The sequence below is a fragment of the Rhineura floridana genome, chromosome 1 (genome assembly GCF_030035675.1).
Source record: "Rhineura floridana isolate rRhiFlo1 chromosome 1, rRhiFlo1.hap2, whole genome shotgun sequence".
Taxonomy (NCBI): domain Eukaryota; kingdom Metazoa; phylum Chordata; class Lepidosauria; order Squamata; family Rhineuridae; genus Rhineura; species Rhineura floridana.
In genome coordinates this window covers 74,248,375-74,265,172 of record NC_084480.1, presented here as the reverse complement: position 1 = coordinate 74,265,172, position 16,798 = coordinate 74,248,375, and the positions used below count along the sequence as shown (strand labels likewise).

The following is a 16,798-nucleotide window of genomic DNA, read 5'->3' as shown; positions in this document are numbered from 1 at the left end:
TACTCAGGTATATTATTATATAAAATAAAAACTAGATATTAATACAGCAAGATCAGCAGCAATAAATGATTTCAGCTGCCAAACATCTATGCTTCATTTGGTAAAAACAGATCAAATTAGGTTTCGAAGAGCCAATAAAGCATATGGGATAGAGGGGTGGACTTGGATGAGGGGGAACTTGGATTTAAATTCTCACTCACTGGCTGACCTTAGGCAAGCTACTATCTATCACCCAAGCCTCTCTCATGGGGTTGTTGTGAGAATAAAATGGGAACACTCCATGTACGCTCAAATTCTCTGGTGGAGAGACATAAGTTAGCCCCAAACACATGGCAAGTGGGACAGCATTCCAAAGCCTCAGGTCTACAACAGAAAACCAACCTGCTGCTGTTTCTACATCTTTCAGCAAAATATACTGTCATAATGAAGCCATTACTGTCATAATGAATCACCTTTTAAAAATGAACTCTGTTAACCTTGATAAATCCATTTGCTGGAAAATATACCATAATCTCGTTTAGATCCAACAATCCCTGTTCATAAGCACCTTGTTTGTAAGAAAGCTCTTCTATGAGTGTGCCAAGTCATGTCTAGTTCCCCCAGTCTTCCCTCTGCAGATCCTTACGTACCGAAAAGCCACTCTTGAGAAATGAAGGACCCTCCATAGTGACATACATTATATATGTATATACATGTATGAGAGAGATTGCAGCTAAAGGACACTGCCATTCTATGTCTTCTGCTCATGTATGATGACCTTTGGATGCAAGACCTTGCTATTTGCAATTATTAAATAATTAATTGGTAACTATAACATTCATATATATACATATTCAGAAATAGCCTCAATGAAGTTAATGAACTTTACATATTAACATTTTATTTTTTTTAATTGTTTTTATTGATTTCATAGTAATTTAACATGAATAATATAATGATACAAAAAGACATCAATTTAACTTTAATACCCTCCCCCCTCCCCCCACTTTAGAGCCAATTCCTGTTTTGATTCGGTTTATGTGCTATGTTATGGAAAGTATATTGGTAAGTATTGGTATACAGGTGATTATTGTAGTGAATGAAAATTAAATACAATATTAACATGAGATGGTTTAAAATTGTAGGAGTATTATTATTCGTTTAGGAAAACCAGATAGTTTTTGCAGATGAAGAAAGCTGGGTATGTAGGTCTCGTTGTGAGGTGTATTCCATGTAGTTCCACCATACTGACGTGAACAATTCCGGTTTTGCAGCACCTCTTAGAAATCGAAGATGCAGCGTGATTTTGTCCAATATAGCTATCGTCCATATTTTGTTGAACCAAATCTGCAAGTTAAGTCCATCTTGATTTTTCCAGTATTGTAATATTGTTAGTCTCGCTGCTATGAGTAGTTTACATAGCAGATGTTTTGATTTTAATGTTTTGTTTTCATCTTTGAATAAAGATAATAAAAATAGTTCTGGTGTTAAGTGTATTTTTTCTTTCGTAATGTTGTTAAGTTCGGTATGTACTGAAGTCCAAAATTTTTTGATCTGTGGGCAACTCCACCATAGGTGGAAGTATGTTCCTTTCTGATTGCATCCTCTCCAACATAAGGGAGATGTTGATGAAGATATATGAGAGAGTTGTACTGGTGTATAATACCATCTGTGAATTGTTTTCAGCATAGTTTATGTGTTGCAGAAATTGTTTTGCTGTGTTTAGAATGAAAGATTGAAGACCATTCAGATGTTTCTAGCTGATATCCCAGATCTTTTTCCCATTGGTTTTTCAGACCTGTCAGTTTTCCCATATCAATTTCTAGTAATATTTTATATAGGTTAGAGACTATTCCTTTACCAGAGCGACCACTATCTAGTAATATTTTTTCAAATTGTGTGATATTTTTAGTAGCGTATGTTTTGATTTGAGGGTCCTTTAGGGTAGTTTGTAATTGGTATGTAAGTAACCAATCTAAGTTCCAAGATGGAATATCAATTTTTAGTTGTTGAATAGTGATTGGGTTACCTTGTGGGGAAAAATCTCTCAATCTAAAATAATTTTTCTCCTCTCCTATTTCTATATATTTTTTCAAGAAGTCATCTCCTGCTTTCGGGTAAGCAGGTAAGGGAGTTAAAGGGGAGTATATTGAAGATAATTTTAATTGCCATTGTTTCCAGATGGAGAATGTGGATTTTGTATATGGATTATTAATAGTTTTAATCCATGCGTGGGTGATTGGTAAGAAGGGTAGATTCCAAATCTTGCCTTTCGATAACATATTTTCTTCTAATCTAATCCAAGATTTTTTTGATTTCATTATGATGAAGCTAAGTTGGCGAAGTTGAAATGCTATGTAATATAATGTAAATTCGGAAGACCCCCAACCTCCAGAACTTGTGTGTGTGTAAAAGGATGTCATTGCTAGTCTTGGTCTTTTATTTTGAAAGATGAAGTTATTTATCATGGTTTGCCATTTGCGAATAGTGGTATGTGTAATAAGAAGAGGGAGTACTTGAAATAAATAAAGAAATCTGGGGATTATTTTCATGCGAACGGTCGCTATTCGGCCTAATAGGGTTATATTGAGTTTTTTCCATTTATTGAGATCTAGTTTCATTTTTCGTATTAAAGGGTAATAATTAATATAAAACAGTTTTGATGTATTTTTGGGAATTAAAACTCCCAGGTATCTAAAAGCAGAGTTACATATATTAATTCCCAGTATTTTGCGGGTGGTCAATTGGTCTTGAGGGCCAACATGAAAAAACATTATAGAGGATTTGTTGAAATTTATTTTAAGACCAGATATTTCTGTAAATGTTTCAAGCATCAGTTTAAGTGCTGAGGCTGATTGTGATGGGTTTCCTAACATTAATGTCATGTCATCTGCATATAAATTTAATAGATGTTCTTCGTCAGTCGTATTAATTTTATATCCCTGTATTTGAGCATGTGAGCGTAATTTCATGGCTAGAGGTTCCAGAGCCAGAGCAAATAGTAATGGAGAGAGAGGACATCCTTGTTTCGTGCCTCTTTGTATTATTATGGGGTCAGAATCCAGATTATTAGTGCGAATTACTGCAGTGGTGATGTCATATAATCGATTAATCATGTTTAGTATCCTATTTCCTAATTTATATTTATCTAGTACTTTAATTAGGTAGTTCCAGTTTAAACAATCAAAGGCCTTGTATATATCTAAGGATAAGATGGTTTTTTGTTTGTTTTGGCGTGATATATGATGTTAAGCAGTCTTCTGATAGGACACATTAACATTTTAATTCAGAGGTTGGGGGTGCAATAGTGAGTCCAGATTTCCAGCTAAGCAAATTACTGGAAGGAAATAGTGAGTTCATACATAAGTCAGATCCCCACTGACTACCAATAAGGGAAAGAAACATGGAGCTCCTGTGGTTTCAGAAGATCCCTCCCATCTAGAAGATGTGTTGACATGGGTAGTTTTTGCTCAGTACAGAGATCTACAAGAAGAGCAGCAGACTGTTCACTTGCTGATGCACATTTGAACCACCACTTTTGCAAAGCATTTCATTAGTGCAGATTTTGTTTAAACATAAAAATTTGTGGAAATGGAATCACACAACAAATTTCTTCAAATTATCATGCCAGACACAGGACTGGAAATGTTTTTGTATGCCCCCATTCCTCAAAAAGGAAAGGGAAACCTAAATTACATATTTTGCTTAAAAGTTTCACAGACTGATGAACAACAAACAACTAGGATGAAAAATTACCTCTCTTTCTCTAATTCTTCTAGATAGCCAGTGCTCTCTCTGCTTCCATTCATGAAAGCTCTTCTGGGAAACGATGCCGTAGGAACAGGGCTGCACTCTCCCGATCGACTAGAAACTGATCCTTCCCGGCTTCCATATGGACGCATGGATATCTTTGGCCTTAACTTCACTCCAGGGTAGTTATTGCTGTCCAAGTTTAATTCTGAATAGAAAAAGAGAAAGTGCTGAATCAATGACATTTTATATTATTATTTATTTAATTTATGTCCACCCTTCCAGAAGGAGCCCAGGGCGGCATCATATGTAAAAGCTATTTACATCTTAATTTCTCATATGACCTTTTTTTTCCCCCTAATAAAAACAGATGGAACAGGTAGCAATTGCCCTTATAAATTCTAAAGGCAAAATGTTATGCAAATAAATCAGAATGAGGAGGGATTATTATGACTCTGAGACCAGGATAATCAAACAGCAGTCTATGGGCAAGATCCCCCTCTACCTGAAAGTATTTCACCAAACCCCTTGCAGTCCTACCAATTTTTAAAGCATAACACAATGTTTGCTTAGAACCCCCTCATAAAGGAAGATGATTTTTTTCCAAGCTGTAAGAGATAATATGGTTAACACATGAAATGCCATGGCTATACTTGAATGTATAGTATATGCTTCATAGCTATAAGGCCCATATTGCTAGCTGACACCTGCACTAGGTATAACTGTCTGTCAAGTGGAAAGCTTATGTGGAAAATATACTTTTAGACCATCTCTGTTCTAAGATAAAGAATTTTTTATAGCAACAACTTTTGACAAACAGGCAGTCTTTTTCCACGTTTACCTTTAAGACGTTCCAGGAAATCAATCTGTCCAGATGAAGCCATTGCCTCATCTTCAATACTTCCTTGCAGCTGCTTCAGCACCTCCTAGAGAACAAGCAGCAGTACTTTTAAGAAAACCACACCACAATGAACATCTATTGACAATAATGGACCAAGAAGTACTCCCACAGTATATACCTATTCCTTCAGAGGGAGTTCAACCCCATCAAGAACAGGTAACTGACCTTTGTCCCAGAAAGAAAAGCCATATACACGCAGGGCCTCCCACATAATACACAAATGCCACAGAATATCAAGTTAAGGATCAGATTTAAGAAGTCTCTCTCAGATATACATTTCTGAAATTTGTTTGTATGCATTTGGACAACACTTAAGGTATCAAACTAAATTTTGCATGATAGTTCCTCAGATCAAGGGTCAGGTTTTCATCTACATTTGGATGCAGTTGAACACCTTTTTGAATCAAGATGGTGGAGTGAACCTTTCAAAACTGCCTGGATTTCTTGGTTTCTTGGAATTCCTGAGCAATGCTGGGCACAAGGCTCTCTACAATATATTAAAAGTAGGAAAACAGTGCAAAGGAAAAAAAGAACATAACAAATGGAACAGTGTTTGATGGATTAGGAGAGGCCACTAGGCTTTCAGGTTCTTAATGCTCAATGGCCTATATAAAGGGGTTTGCAAGACTTTCCATTGCAGAAGCTCTATCAAAAACTAAAACAAATAGAAAAGCATGGCCACAAGGAAAAAAGTTCACAGGATTCAAAACTTAGTTGACTCATCTTTTTAAATTGCTTTCATAAGAAGCAGAAGACATAATGAATCCATAAGCAAATAATTAAAATAATATCCCTCAGCTTTTTCCGTGATCATAGAATCATAGAATAGTAGAGTTGGAAGGGGCCTATAAGTCCATCAGGTCCAACCCCCTGCTCAATGCAGGAATCCAAATCAAAGCATTCCCGACAGATAGCTGTCCAGCTGCCTCTTGCACACCTCCAGTGTCGGAGAGCCCACTACCTCTTTAGGTAATTGATTCTATTGTCGTATGGCTCTAACAGTTAAGAGGTTTTTCCTGATGTCCAGTCGAAATCTGGCTTCCTGCAACTTGAGCCCATTATTCCATGTCCTGCATTCTGGGATGATCGAGAAGAGATCCCGGCCCTCCTCTATGTGACAACCTTTCATGTACTTGAAGAGTGCTATCATATCTGCCCTCAGTCTTCTCTTCTCCAGGCTAAACATGCCCAATTCTTTCAGTCCCTTTTCACAGGGCTTTGTTTCCAGTCCCCTGATCATCCTTGTTGCCTTCCTCTGAACCTGTTCCAGTTTGTCTGCATCCTTCCTGAAGTGCGGAGACCAGAACTGGATGCAGTATTCAAGATGAGGCCTAACCGGTGCTGAATAGAGGGGAACTAATACTTCACACGATTTGGAAACTATAGTTCTGTTAATGCAGCCTAATATAGCATTTGCCTTTTTTGCAGCCACATTGCACTGTTGACTCATATTCAGCTTGTGATCAACGACAATTCCAAGACCCTTCTCACATGCCGCATTGCTGAGCCAAGTATCCCCCATCTTATAACTGTGCATTTGGTTTCTTTTTCCTAAGTGTAGAACTTTGCATTTATCCCTGTTGTTTTCAGCCCAATGCTCTAGCCTATCAAGGTCCCTTTGAATTTTGTTTTTGTCTTCCATGGTATTAGCTATGCCCCCCAATTTTGTATCATCTGCAAATCTGATAAGCGTGCTCTGTACCTCCTCATCCAAGTCGTTAATAAAAATGTTGAAAAGCACTGGGCCCAGGACCGAGCCCTGTGATACCCCACTCGTTACTTCCACCCAGTTTGAGAAGGGACCATTGATAAGCACTCTGTGAGTACAATTCTGGAGCCAACTGTGGATCTACCTGATAGTTGTTCTATCCAGTCCACATTTAGCTAGCTTGCTAATCAGAATATCATGGGGCACTTTTTCAAAAGCTTTGCTGAAGTTGAGATATATTATGTCCACAGCATTCCCACAGTCTACAAGGGAGGTTACCCAGTCAAAAAATGAGATAAGATTAGTTTGGCAGGATTTGTTCTTCATAAATCTGTTGGCTCCTAGTAACCACTGCATTGTTTTCAAGGTGCTTACATATTGACTGCTTTATAATCTGCTCCAGAATTTTTCCAGGGATTGATGTTAGGCTAACTGGTCTGTAGTTCCCTGGTTCCTCCTTTTTGCCCTTTTTGAAGATAGGGACAACATTGGCTGTCCTCCAGTCATCCGGCACTGCAAGAACATCATCTATAGACTCCTTTCAGAATTAGAAATAAAGTTTTAGCAAAAAAAGGCACGTATCTTTATCCACAATGGCTCTCTGGTGATTTCCAGTTTTGTTTGCTTTTTTTTTTAGGAAGTGTCTGCTGCGTCTTAATGCTTTCACAGTGTGCAACATATATAAAGCAGAAGTAAAATACATTTTCTACTTCCAAAAGGAAAACTGAAAACCAATTTATGCATATTAGAATCCAAATTATTGTTACAGGAATCATATTCATGTCCTAAAAGCAAATTATTCTTGCAAAGCATTCGTATACTAGTCTTTTATAGACACACAAAAAAGGTGGATGCAATTAAAGCATTTAAGCCCAAAGTTACATTGCAGAATCTTAACTAGATGTTTGTATAGTGTGGGTAAAATATCTTTTTTTATTAAAAAAAAAGAAAGAATGGTATAAGCCCCTGCCCCCAACTTTAATTCCCCTTCCAGGATATTATAAGCTGTTAGGTCTTCAAACTGGTCATTCCCTCCAATTTTGTTTCTTTTCTCCTTCAGTTGACATCCTCAACATTCCACAGGTCCTGGAAGGCACCAAGAATAAATTGTTTGTTGGGTTGTTTTTAAAAAAACTTTTAGTATATAAATAATATTATTCTGCACTATGCAAGCTTTGCTAATGGAAAAATGCTTTTACCCATTTTCAGCAACTCCCCATTCCTACAGCATCATCCATGCCACACTTTCTCTGTGCAAAAAGGCCTCCCCAAACCATAGGAGAGGCTTTTCAAATGGCACTGGGCGCCCCACTTTTTTCCATTACCTGTTCTTAGGCAGCTTCAACCCAACATTTACATGAAGAAGTAGCCTTGCACAGATCCATAAGCAGGGCACAATCAGAAGGGAAATTAGGTTGAGACAGAGTAGTACTGAGTATTGGTATAAACCTGGGGTTGGGAACCTGCAGTCTGAGGGCCACATCCAGCCCTCAGTGGCAAACAGCCTTTCAGACCCTGCAAGCCAAACTCTTATATTCTGGACTGCCCCTCTAGGAATTGCTTCCCCTACTGCTCTGTCTGCTTGTGCATGAGAGAAAGGAACAGATAAGGGATGGGGCGGCACAAAGAGAAAACGAGTAATGCAATCCTGCAGTTTTGGCTCTGGATCTACCCACCATTCCTTGGTTACAGCCCCAAACTGACTTTCCTGATGGGTCAACAGCCCTTCACAGGAAAAAGATTCCCTATCCTTGGTATAAACCCTCAGCAATATGTTAATATTGTTATATCTGCTACTGCTCACCCACCATTCCTGTGTACCTGATCACCAGATTCTAGATACTTGGGCATTGGGGGGAGGGGTAGAAAAATATAAATATGTGTACAGTAGGTAAAAAAACACCTTTGCACCTTCAAAGTTCTAAACATACACCATATGTCTAGTGTGTCTAATTCTGCTGCTAACCACCACAGCCTTGACTGGTTGACAGAGCAGATACACTGTGGTTCCAATTTTAGAAACTGTCTTGTAGCCAGAGTATGACAATCCATTGCCTGCATACCATCCTAATTGCCAGTTTGTTTGGATGTTAGTGCAGTCCTCCTGCTGATCCCCAACTCATATACCATCTCTTGACTTCTCACTGATTTGCTGCCTATGCCTTACAAATGCAAGAAACAGACCACAATTTCCCAATAAATTCTTATTTTCATTCCATAAATAGAGCTGGCTTTCATGAACACTTCCATATTAAACCATAGCTTACTCTAACCAGGACTCTACAATGTTTTTTGGCTGGCCTTGTCCATGAAGTGAAACGTTTTGGTCGTCAGGTTCCTTCGCCTATCCTGCTAGCTTGGCAGAGGCACCCTCCTCTGTTCAACAGAATCCAAGGAAGCCCCCACTGTCAGTCTTTCCTGCAGGACAGGCAGGTGGGGAGCATTCCAGGTTTGGACACTATTCCATGGAAGGACCTGGAGCACCTCTGCTAAACAGAACTATTAGAAGTGCACACTCCGCCTCTCTATCCTGTGGGAAAGACAATGAGAATGCCAACACAGCTGATGCTGGGTTGTGCCCCTCAGATTACCAGCACTGAGCAGTGAACAAGGAAGGTCCCACTTTCCTGCTTCAGGGAGGACAAAGTGTCAAGAAGCTTGCTGGTTTGGCAGCCAACTTGACCATTCAGCTGCTAACCAGCCCCCAGCGTTCCTCACAAAATTGGAGTTGGGAGGGTGAAAACAGCCATGCAGCTGCAAGAGTGACCCTCACTCACTCCTGCAGCTTCAGCCAGGAGGAAAGCTGGTTGCTCTTGACACTTGCCCAGGACTGGTGACATTTGCCAAGGCAAACAATCATGTCAGAGTGTGTTGCCAAGGCAGAACATGTTTCCATTGATTTAAGAGTAGTGATTTGCCTTACACAGGCTGCAATTATTATGATTTATTAGAAACTCTAGAGCCATAGCATTAATATACATAGTACAGACCAAGAGTGGACAGACTTCAGGTATGCAAGATCTAATTTGTTTTTATAAGAAGTCCAAGATCCACCAACTGGAGCCAGGTGCAAAGGACATGCACATAGAATGAAAGAATTATTCATCCAGGAATTTGTTTTGAGCCCAGATCTGAATTGAGCAGTCTTTCCATACAAAAACCAGCTCTTGGTTACCCTCCCTGCCAGCTTTCTTTATTTCAACAATATATTTTTGGGGGGAAGACAACTGAGTCAGAAGTCCTTGCTCCCAGAGATCACCCAGAGATCTATCAGTAGATCCTGATCTGCCTTCTGCCCTTCCCAGGTACAGACACAATGATTATGTTATCATCATGCTACAAAAAGCACACCAGAACATAAGTTTAAATAATCTAGGAAGGTATTCTTCATCACTTCATTTGGTTGTCATGTTCTTCAGCCCAGCAGGTTATGATGCTTTTAAATCATCCAGTTTGGTGTTTTTTTAAACAAGGTCTTAACTGAACTACATTTTCCCCTGAATTTTGCACAACTGTATTTCAGAACTGTCATATTCTACACTACAGTTTGGTATTACTGGCATCATCATAAATCACAATGATGTTAGGAAAAATGGCCACATCTGAAGTCATTAGCAATACCTCTATCATTCACATTGCTTCAGAATAGGCCCTGATCTCCCACTATGTAACCCATCCTGCCAGCTACTAATTTATTTATTTAATTAATTGATTTATAGCCCACCTTTCCCCCCAGCAAGAGTCTAGGGTGGCAAACAAAACACTAAAAACACTCTAAAAACATCTTAAAACAGACTTTAAAATATATTAAAAAGCTTTAAAAATATTTTTTAAAACTTTAAAAACACCTGAAAAAGCAATTCCAACATAGACACAGAATGGGATAAGGTCTCAACTTAACAGCCTTGTTGAAAGAGGAAGGTCTTCAGTAGGCACCAAAAAGATAACAGAGATGGCACCTGTCTAATATTTAAGGGGAGGGAATTCCAAAAGGTAAGTGCCACTACATTAAAGATCGGCTTCCTGTGTTGTGCAGAACGGACCTCCTGATAAGATGGTATCTGCAGGAGGCCCTCACCAGCAGAGTGTAGTGATCAACTGGATATATAAGGTGTAAGATGATTTTTGAAGTATCCTGGTCCCAAACTGTATACGGCTTTGTACACCAAAACCAGAACCTTGAACTTGACCCAGTAGCTAATGGGCAGTCAGTGCAATTCTTTCAGCAGCAGGGTGACATGTTGGGAATACCCTGTCCCAGTGAGCAGCCGCGTCGCTGTATTTTGCACCAGTTGCAGCTTCCGGATCAACCTCAAGGGCAGCCCCACATAGAGTGCATTACAGTAATCCAACCTGGAGATTACCAGTGCATGGACAACAGTGGTCAGGCATTCCCGGTCCAGAAACAGCCACAACTATCTTAGCCAAAGTTGGTAAAAGGCACACCTAGCCACTGAGGTCATCTGGGCTTCTAGCAACAAGGATGGATCCAGGAGCACCCCCAGACTATGAACCTGCTCTTTTAGAGGGAGTATGACCCCATCGAAAGCAGGCAATTGACCCATTATCTGAACTTGGGAATCACCAACCCACAGTGCCTCCCTCTTGCTAGAATTCAGACTCAGTTTATTGACTGTCACCCAGCCCACCACCGAATCCAGGCACTGGTCCAGGGCTTGCATGGCCTCGCCTGATTCAGATGTTACAGAGAAACAGAGTTGGGTATCATCAGCGTACTGCTGACATCTCGTCCCAAATCTCCTGATGATTGCTCCCAAGGGTTTCATATAGATGTTAAACAGCATCAGGGACAACTGCCAGGGGCTGAAATACAATCACTCAATGCTATTCTCTGAAAACGACCCTTGAGGTAGGATCAGAACCACTGTAAAACAGTGCCTCCAATACCCATCTCACCAAGTCAACTCAGAAGGATACCATGGCCAATGGTATCAAAAGCTGCCAAGAGATCAAGTAACAATAACAGGGTCGCACTCCCCCTGTCCTCCTGATAAAGGTCATCCATCAGGACGACCAAGGCTGATTTAGTCCCATAACCAGGCCTGAACCCAGATTCGAATGGGTCAAGATAATCTCTTTCATCCAAGAGTACTTGCAATTGCTGCACCACATCCCTCTCAATCACCTTCCCCCAAAAAGGGGTATTTGCAACCAAGCGTTAGTTGTCACAAATCAGTGGGTCTAGGGTGGGCTTTTTGACGAGTGGTCGGATCACCACCTCTTTCAGGTGGCTGGGACCACTCCCTCCCACAAACACTTGTTGACCATACCCTGGATCCACTCGGTCATACCCCCTTGGCAAGCTTTAATAAGACAAGAAGGACAAGGGTCAAGAGGACATGTTGCTAGTTGCATCATTACAAGCAGATTACTTGTCCAGATTGTCTGGCCACATCAACTGAAACTGATCCCAAGAAGTTGTAGCAGACTTTGCACTGGACATCTTCACTAGTGACTACAGTAGATTTGGATGGGGCATCAAGACTGCTACAGAGGTGAATAACTTAACCCTCAAAGTGCCTTGCTAACAATTCATAGTGGGCCTCCGAAGGGTCTAACACTCAATTTCCTGGAGGAGACCCCTGACAATACAAAAAAGCTCCACTGGACGGCTACTTGAGGATGCAATGGAGGCAGAGAAGTGGACCTTCTTTGCCACCCTCATTGCCACACAGTAGGTATGGTTATGATGTTTTACTTGTGCTCAATCAGCCTCACAGCACATCTTTCACCTCTTGCACTCTAGCCATTGTCCAGCCTATTTCATTGCCCTTAGTTCACTCATGTAAGCAACAAAGAGGCATGGGCCAACTCAGAGAATGATTCCTATAGCAATATAGAAAGGCATAGACAATTCAAAAGGCAATGCAGGACCAGGACACCATGGGGAGTCTTTGCTGGTCCCAGGCACTTCATCTTTTCCCTGTGGATTTGGGACTGAAAGATTAAGAAGAAGTGTGGGTGCACTGAATCTAAAGTTTTAAGCAAGGACAATATGTGGCACTGCACCATCATCATCAGTTTATTTTGCGGTCATTGACCCGTCTTGTTAGACGCATAAAATACAAGGGGTAAAATAAGACAACAGTATTATCTTGCATATATACATAAGATAAAAATATAGAAATGCTTATCCTAAATGATCTGAAGGCGGATTCGTTGTGCTGCATACATAAAATTAGCAACTTTCAATGTAATTCCTTTGTTATTTCCTGTGACAAGAAAACGTACCTTGTTATCAGGGGTCATCAGAGCAATACTTTGCAATATGTTCGCTAAAAACTTAAAACGTATAAAATCATACATAGGACAGATTAAAATAACATGAGCAAATGTTTCGATAGTATCTTTCCCACAAGGGCACAAGCGTTGGTCATAGGGAATCCCCTTGTATCTTCCCGAAAGTATTGCTGAATGTAGGGAATTAAATCTAGCCCTGGTGAACGCTGAGCGAAGAGTTGGAACTTCAAGGAAGTCCAGATAAGAAGCATGCTTAAAAGGTTCAAATTCCAGTTGGAAATATATGGGTGAACAGAATTTTTTAGCCTCTGTAATGGCTGATTGGAAGTTAATATCCTTGAACCGCGTACGAATGGCAAGTTTGGCCGAGGGTAAGGTTTGGGTCGAAAGATATTCGGGAGATAAACCTATCGTATAGAGTTGTTCTTTATATTGTTGTTCCAGCTGGAGGTATGCGTGTCTCCCCAGATATAAGTTAAGTAACCCGGGGGAGGGTCATACGACACTCTGCCCCAGTAATTTGAGGCAAGCTGCCATGCATGGCATTCAATAGAGGGCAGACCGGCTTCAAGCCTGAGGGCAGCTGCCGGGGCACATCTTGGTAAACCCAATGTCTGACGCAAAAAGGAAGAGAGAACCGATTCTATTGTGGAATTAAATGCTTGAATCCAGAGTTGTGTTCCGAATAGTAATTGGGGAATGATTTTGGTCTGAAATACCTGGATTATAGCTGGTAAGTATCTTCCTCCTTTATGGTAGAAGAAACTGAGAATTTTTTTAACAGTAATGCGTGCTAGAATAACAGCAGCTTTTATATGAGGAGCCCAGCTTAAAGATGAATGAAAAATGATACCTAAATATTTGAATTGTGACACTAAGGTCATGTGCTGTCCATTGACTGTCCAAGTGCCTGAATGTCGGCGTCTAGAGAAGACTAGGATTTTGGTTTTTTGGTAGTTTATAACTAAATGGTTCTGAGTACAGTAGGCCATAAAGACTCTAATTAACCTTTTTAATCCAATCTTCGAGAGTGAGAGGAGGGCACTGCACAACATTTCTGTTCATGGGATACATATCTGAAGGCATCGGCCTTACCTTCCAATTTCCTTGCTTTGTAGAGCTTGAGCCTATATATCTCAAAGCCACATTTAATGTGTATCATATGAGCTTCCTAAACAATGTATTGTTCTCTTGCAGAGGACTAAGCACAAGAATGAATTTATAGCCTGAACTTTTGGAAGAAATTGTAGGGTAAAAGAACAATAAATAGGGTCCTATAAGAGATGAAACAATGGTATCAATGCACAAGGTTCACTTCTATGGGAGACATTTGTGAGACTATGATCTGGGCCAACTCAAAATATTACTTAAGTTAAATTATTTTTATACCTTCATATTGGATGCTTCAGTTTCCAATTTTGTAAGGTGATTTGAATTATCTTCAAGTTCTTGTCGAAGGTTTGAGTTCTCCATTTTTAATGCCTCTACTTGTTTTAACAACTGATCATATGACACTGCAGCCATTCTGGGCTACCCCAGGACCTACAGAAAACAGAGAAAATTGGTTGGTTCATTTGTTCCAAGAAATGTATTGTAAATTTTGTGAGAATGTTTGATTAGGACACACAATCATTTCCCAGCTGAAGAACATGGAAATCCAGTGGTTCCCAAACTTTAGGAATTAGTTAACGGCCAGAAATATTTTAACAGGTTAGTCATGCTTATACATTTCTATATGTCCATCTATTTAGTAAGTTTTATTCAGCAAAGAACTTCTAGGCTTAATATTTAGTGAACTAGAATCATGCTGAGTTTGAACTCCAGAAAAGTCTATATGGCCCAAAACCTCAAGGATCAATTCCTCTAAAGCAGTGGTTTCCCCCATGGCCCACTTCAAAATTACAGAGGGTCTTGGTGGACCACTTAATGATTTTTCTGCCTGTTATAACAATAGTAATTCCATAGAATTACAATTGTAACACAATAAAATACAATATATGAAATACAAGAAGCAATAAAATAAATAATTAAAAATCAATATAAATATTCAATGTGATGGATGTGTAATCTCCCATCTTCAACCATAAATCCACAGGTATGTCATGGACTATTTGAATGAAGCTCATGGACCACAGTTTGGGAACCTTTGTTCTAAATCACCTTAAACAGGGTTAATCTTGAAGATATCGCAGAAACTCCAGCTGATGCTGTATGCCATAACCCATATCCAACTTGAGGTGGCAAGGCTGGAATAAGGGCAGCCAGCTAGGCAATAGCTGTACTGATTTCCAGTTAATTTTGGACTCACTTCAAGTTACTGGTATCAACCTCTAAAGCCTTTCAAGGATTGAGATCCCAGTATCTCAGAGTGCATCTCTTCTCATATTAGCCCTCTTGCTGCAGCTTGGTCAAAACATTCGCCCTGGGCTCCTACTGGGAGGAAGGTTGGGATATAAATCTAATAAATAATTCAAATAAATAAATAAAATGTATTGTGGCAAGCCTCAAGGTTTACAGTCCCCAATCCCCACTTTTCCTCCATCAAGCATGAGGAGTATGAAAGCTTCTGATTTCATTTCTCATTATATACAAGCTCAGAAAACTGTGATTTATTCCAACTCTGTTTTTTTAAGTGTTTGATATCCTGATCTGTTGAGTTAAACAAGCCACAGTTCCAGGAGTTTGTAGATCACAGGAAATGAGAGCTCTTCCCAATCCTCCTCCTCATGTGCAAAGGTAACAGTGCAAGCCCAAGGCTTGAAGTGGTTCATTTGTGATTTTCTAAGTCATGGTTTAGAATCATAGAATAGTAGAGTTGGAAGGGGCCTATAAGGCCATCAAGTCCAAGCCCCAATCAGTTTAGATGACTGATCACACAGTTGCCTGATAAAGACAATCAATTTATTTAAGCTTTTTATAGCAAGGTATCAAGAAAAACAGTATTCATATCCCAGGCATTAAATATCTCCCAGACTGTGAAGGGTTTTCAAGAATAAAACCAGCACCTTGAACTGGGTCTGAAAACATAGCAGCAGGCAGTATAAATAATGTAAGATAGGCTGAATATGTTCATCCCTCTTAATGTTCATGAAGAAGCAGGCAACTGCATTTTGCACTACCTGAAGCTTGAGTCTTCTTCAAGGGTAGCCCTATATAAGAGCACATGACAGTGATCAAGCCTGGAAGTAGCAATCCTCTGTGCCTGAGCAGGTTTGTAGATAAACCTATACACAACAGATACACTTGATCTCTAGCATTCACAGTCACATGCTTAACAATATGAAGTGCAAGATACAAAAATACTCCAAAGCTCAGCTCCTGTTTAGATAAGGAGATGACACCCAAGAGTTCATCACATTAAGCCAGCCTCTGCCAGTGTCTCACCAGTATCACTTTGGACTTGACTAGAGCCAGCTTCAGAATGTTTGCCCTTGCCCTTCAGACAATCATCTCCAACCAGTGGTTTTGGACTGAGTCAGCAGGTCCTGGATGTTTGGTCATAGAAATGTAGAACATCAACGTACTGATGATGCCTCACTCTAAAGCAAAAATGGGTCACTCTTCAGCCCAAAGGTCCTATTTCACAGTGCCAAGCCAACATTTTTAAAGGTAAAGCAACATGAGCTTCAATAGCAACATGGTGAAAGTACAGGGAATAGGGATCACAGCATTTCTCCTTGGCTAGGATAAAGAGAAGTTGAAGTGCAAGTGGACATTTCCCCAATATATTTTGTTAAAATGTCTCTAGAAGGGATGAGTGAAAGAGGACTGTAGAAAGATGAAGGTTAAGAGTATGGGAAGCACTGAAGCCAACTCTGGCAGAGGACACAGAAAAGCATATACGTCAAGAACAATCTAGCCTGAGCCTATTGCATAGGATCAGGCATAATGTTAATTATAAATAAACAAAGCAATCCATCTTAATTATGAGTCATAACAAAGGATATTCTGGATTCAACCAACCCTATCCTAACACACAGGCAAATTAACCCTGTTAAAATCTTGTGTAGTCAAGCCTTAAAAAAGGAAATGAATGAAAGGAGCAGCACTGTCAGTACTAGCAGTAGAACATTTCACCTTAGCTACCGCTTAACAGAATGTTTTTCTCTTCAAACTACACTTTGAGGCTTTCATCCTTAAGTTTGCACTTTGCTGAATTAAAAGTTCAGAGACCAGCATAGTCGGTTGTATTCAACTAA

At 39.8% G+C, this 16,798-nt stretch overlaps 1 protein-coding gene across 3 annotated transcripts in view; it reads right to left on the bottom strand.

Annotated features, from left to right (window-relative positions):
- APC (APC regulator of WNT signaling pathway) overlaps window positions 1-16,798 on the bottom strand; it is an 87,534-nt gene that overhangs the window by 45,709 nt on the left and 25,027 nt on the right. For 2 of the 3 annotated variants that reach the window (XM_061624054.1, XM_061624072.1), the window contains exons 3-5: window positions 13,989-14,141; window positions 4,571-4,655; window positions 3,736-3,937 (exon numbers count right to left, since the gene is read on the bottom strand). In XM_061624054.1, coding sequence (XP_061480038.1) covers window positions 3,736-3,937; window positions 4,571-4,655; window positions 13,989-14,123 — 422 coding nt within the window. In that variant the 5' untranslated portion in view covers window positions 14,124-14,141. Of the gene's footprint in view, window positions 1-3,735; window positions 3,938-4,570; window positions 4,656-13,988; window positions 14,142-15,983; window positions 16,092-16,798 lie in introns of those variants that run through there. The other variant, XM_061624064.1, reaches the window with a different exon arrangement.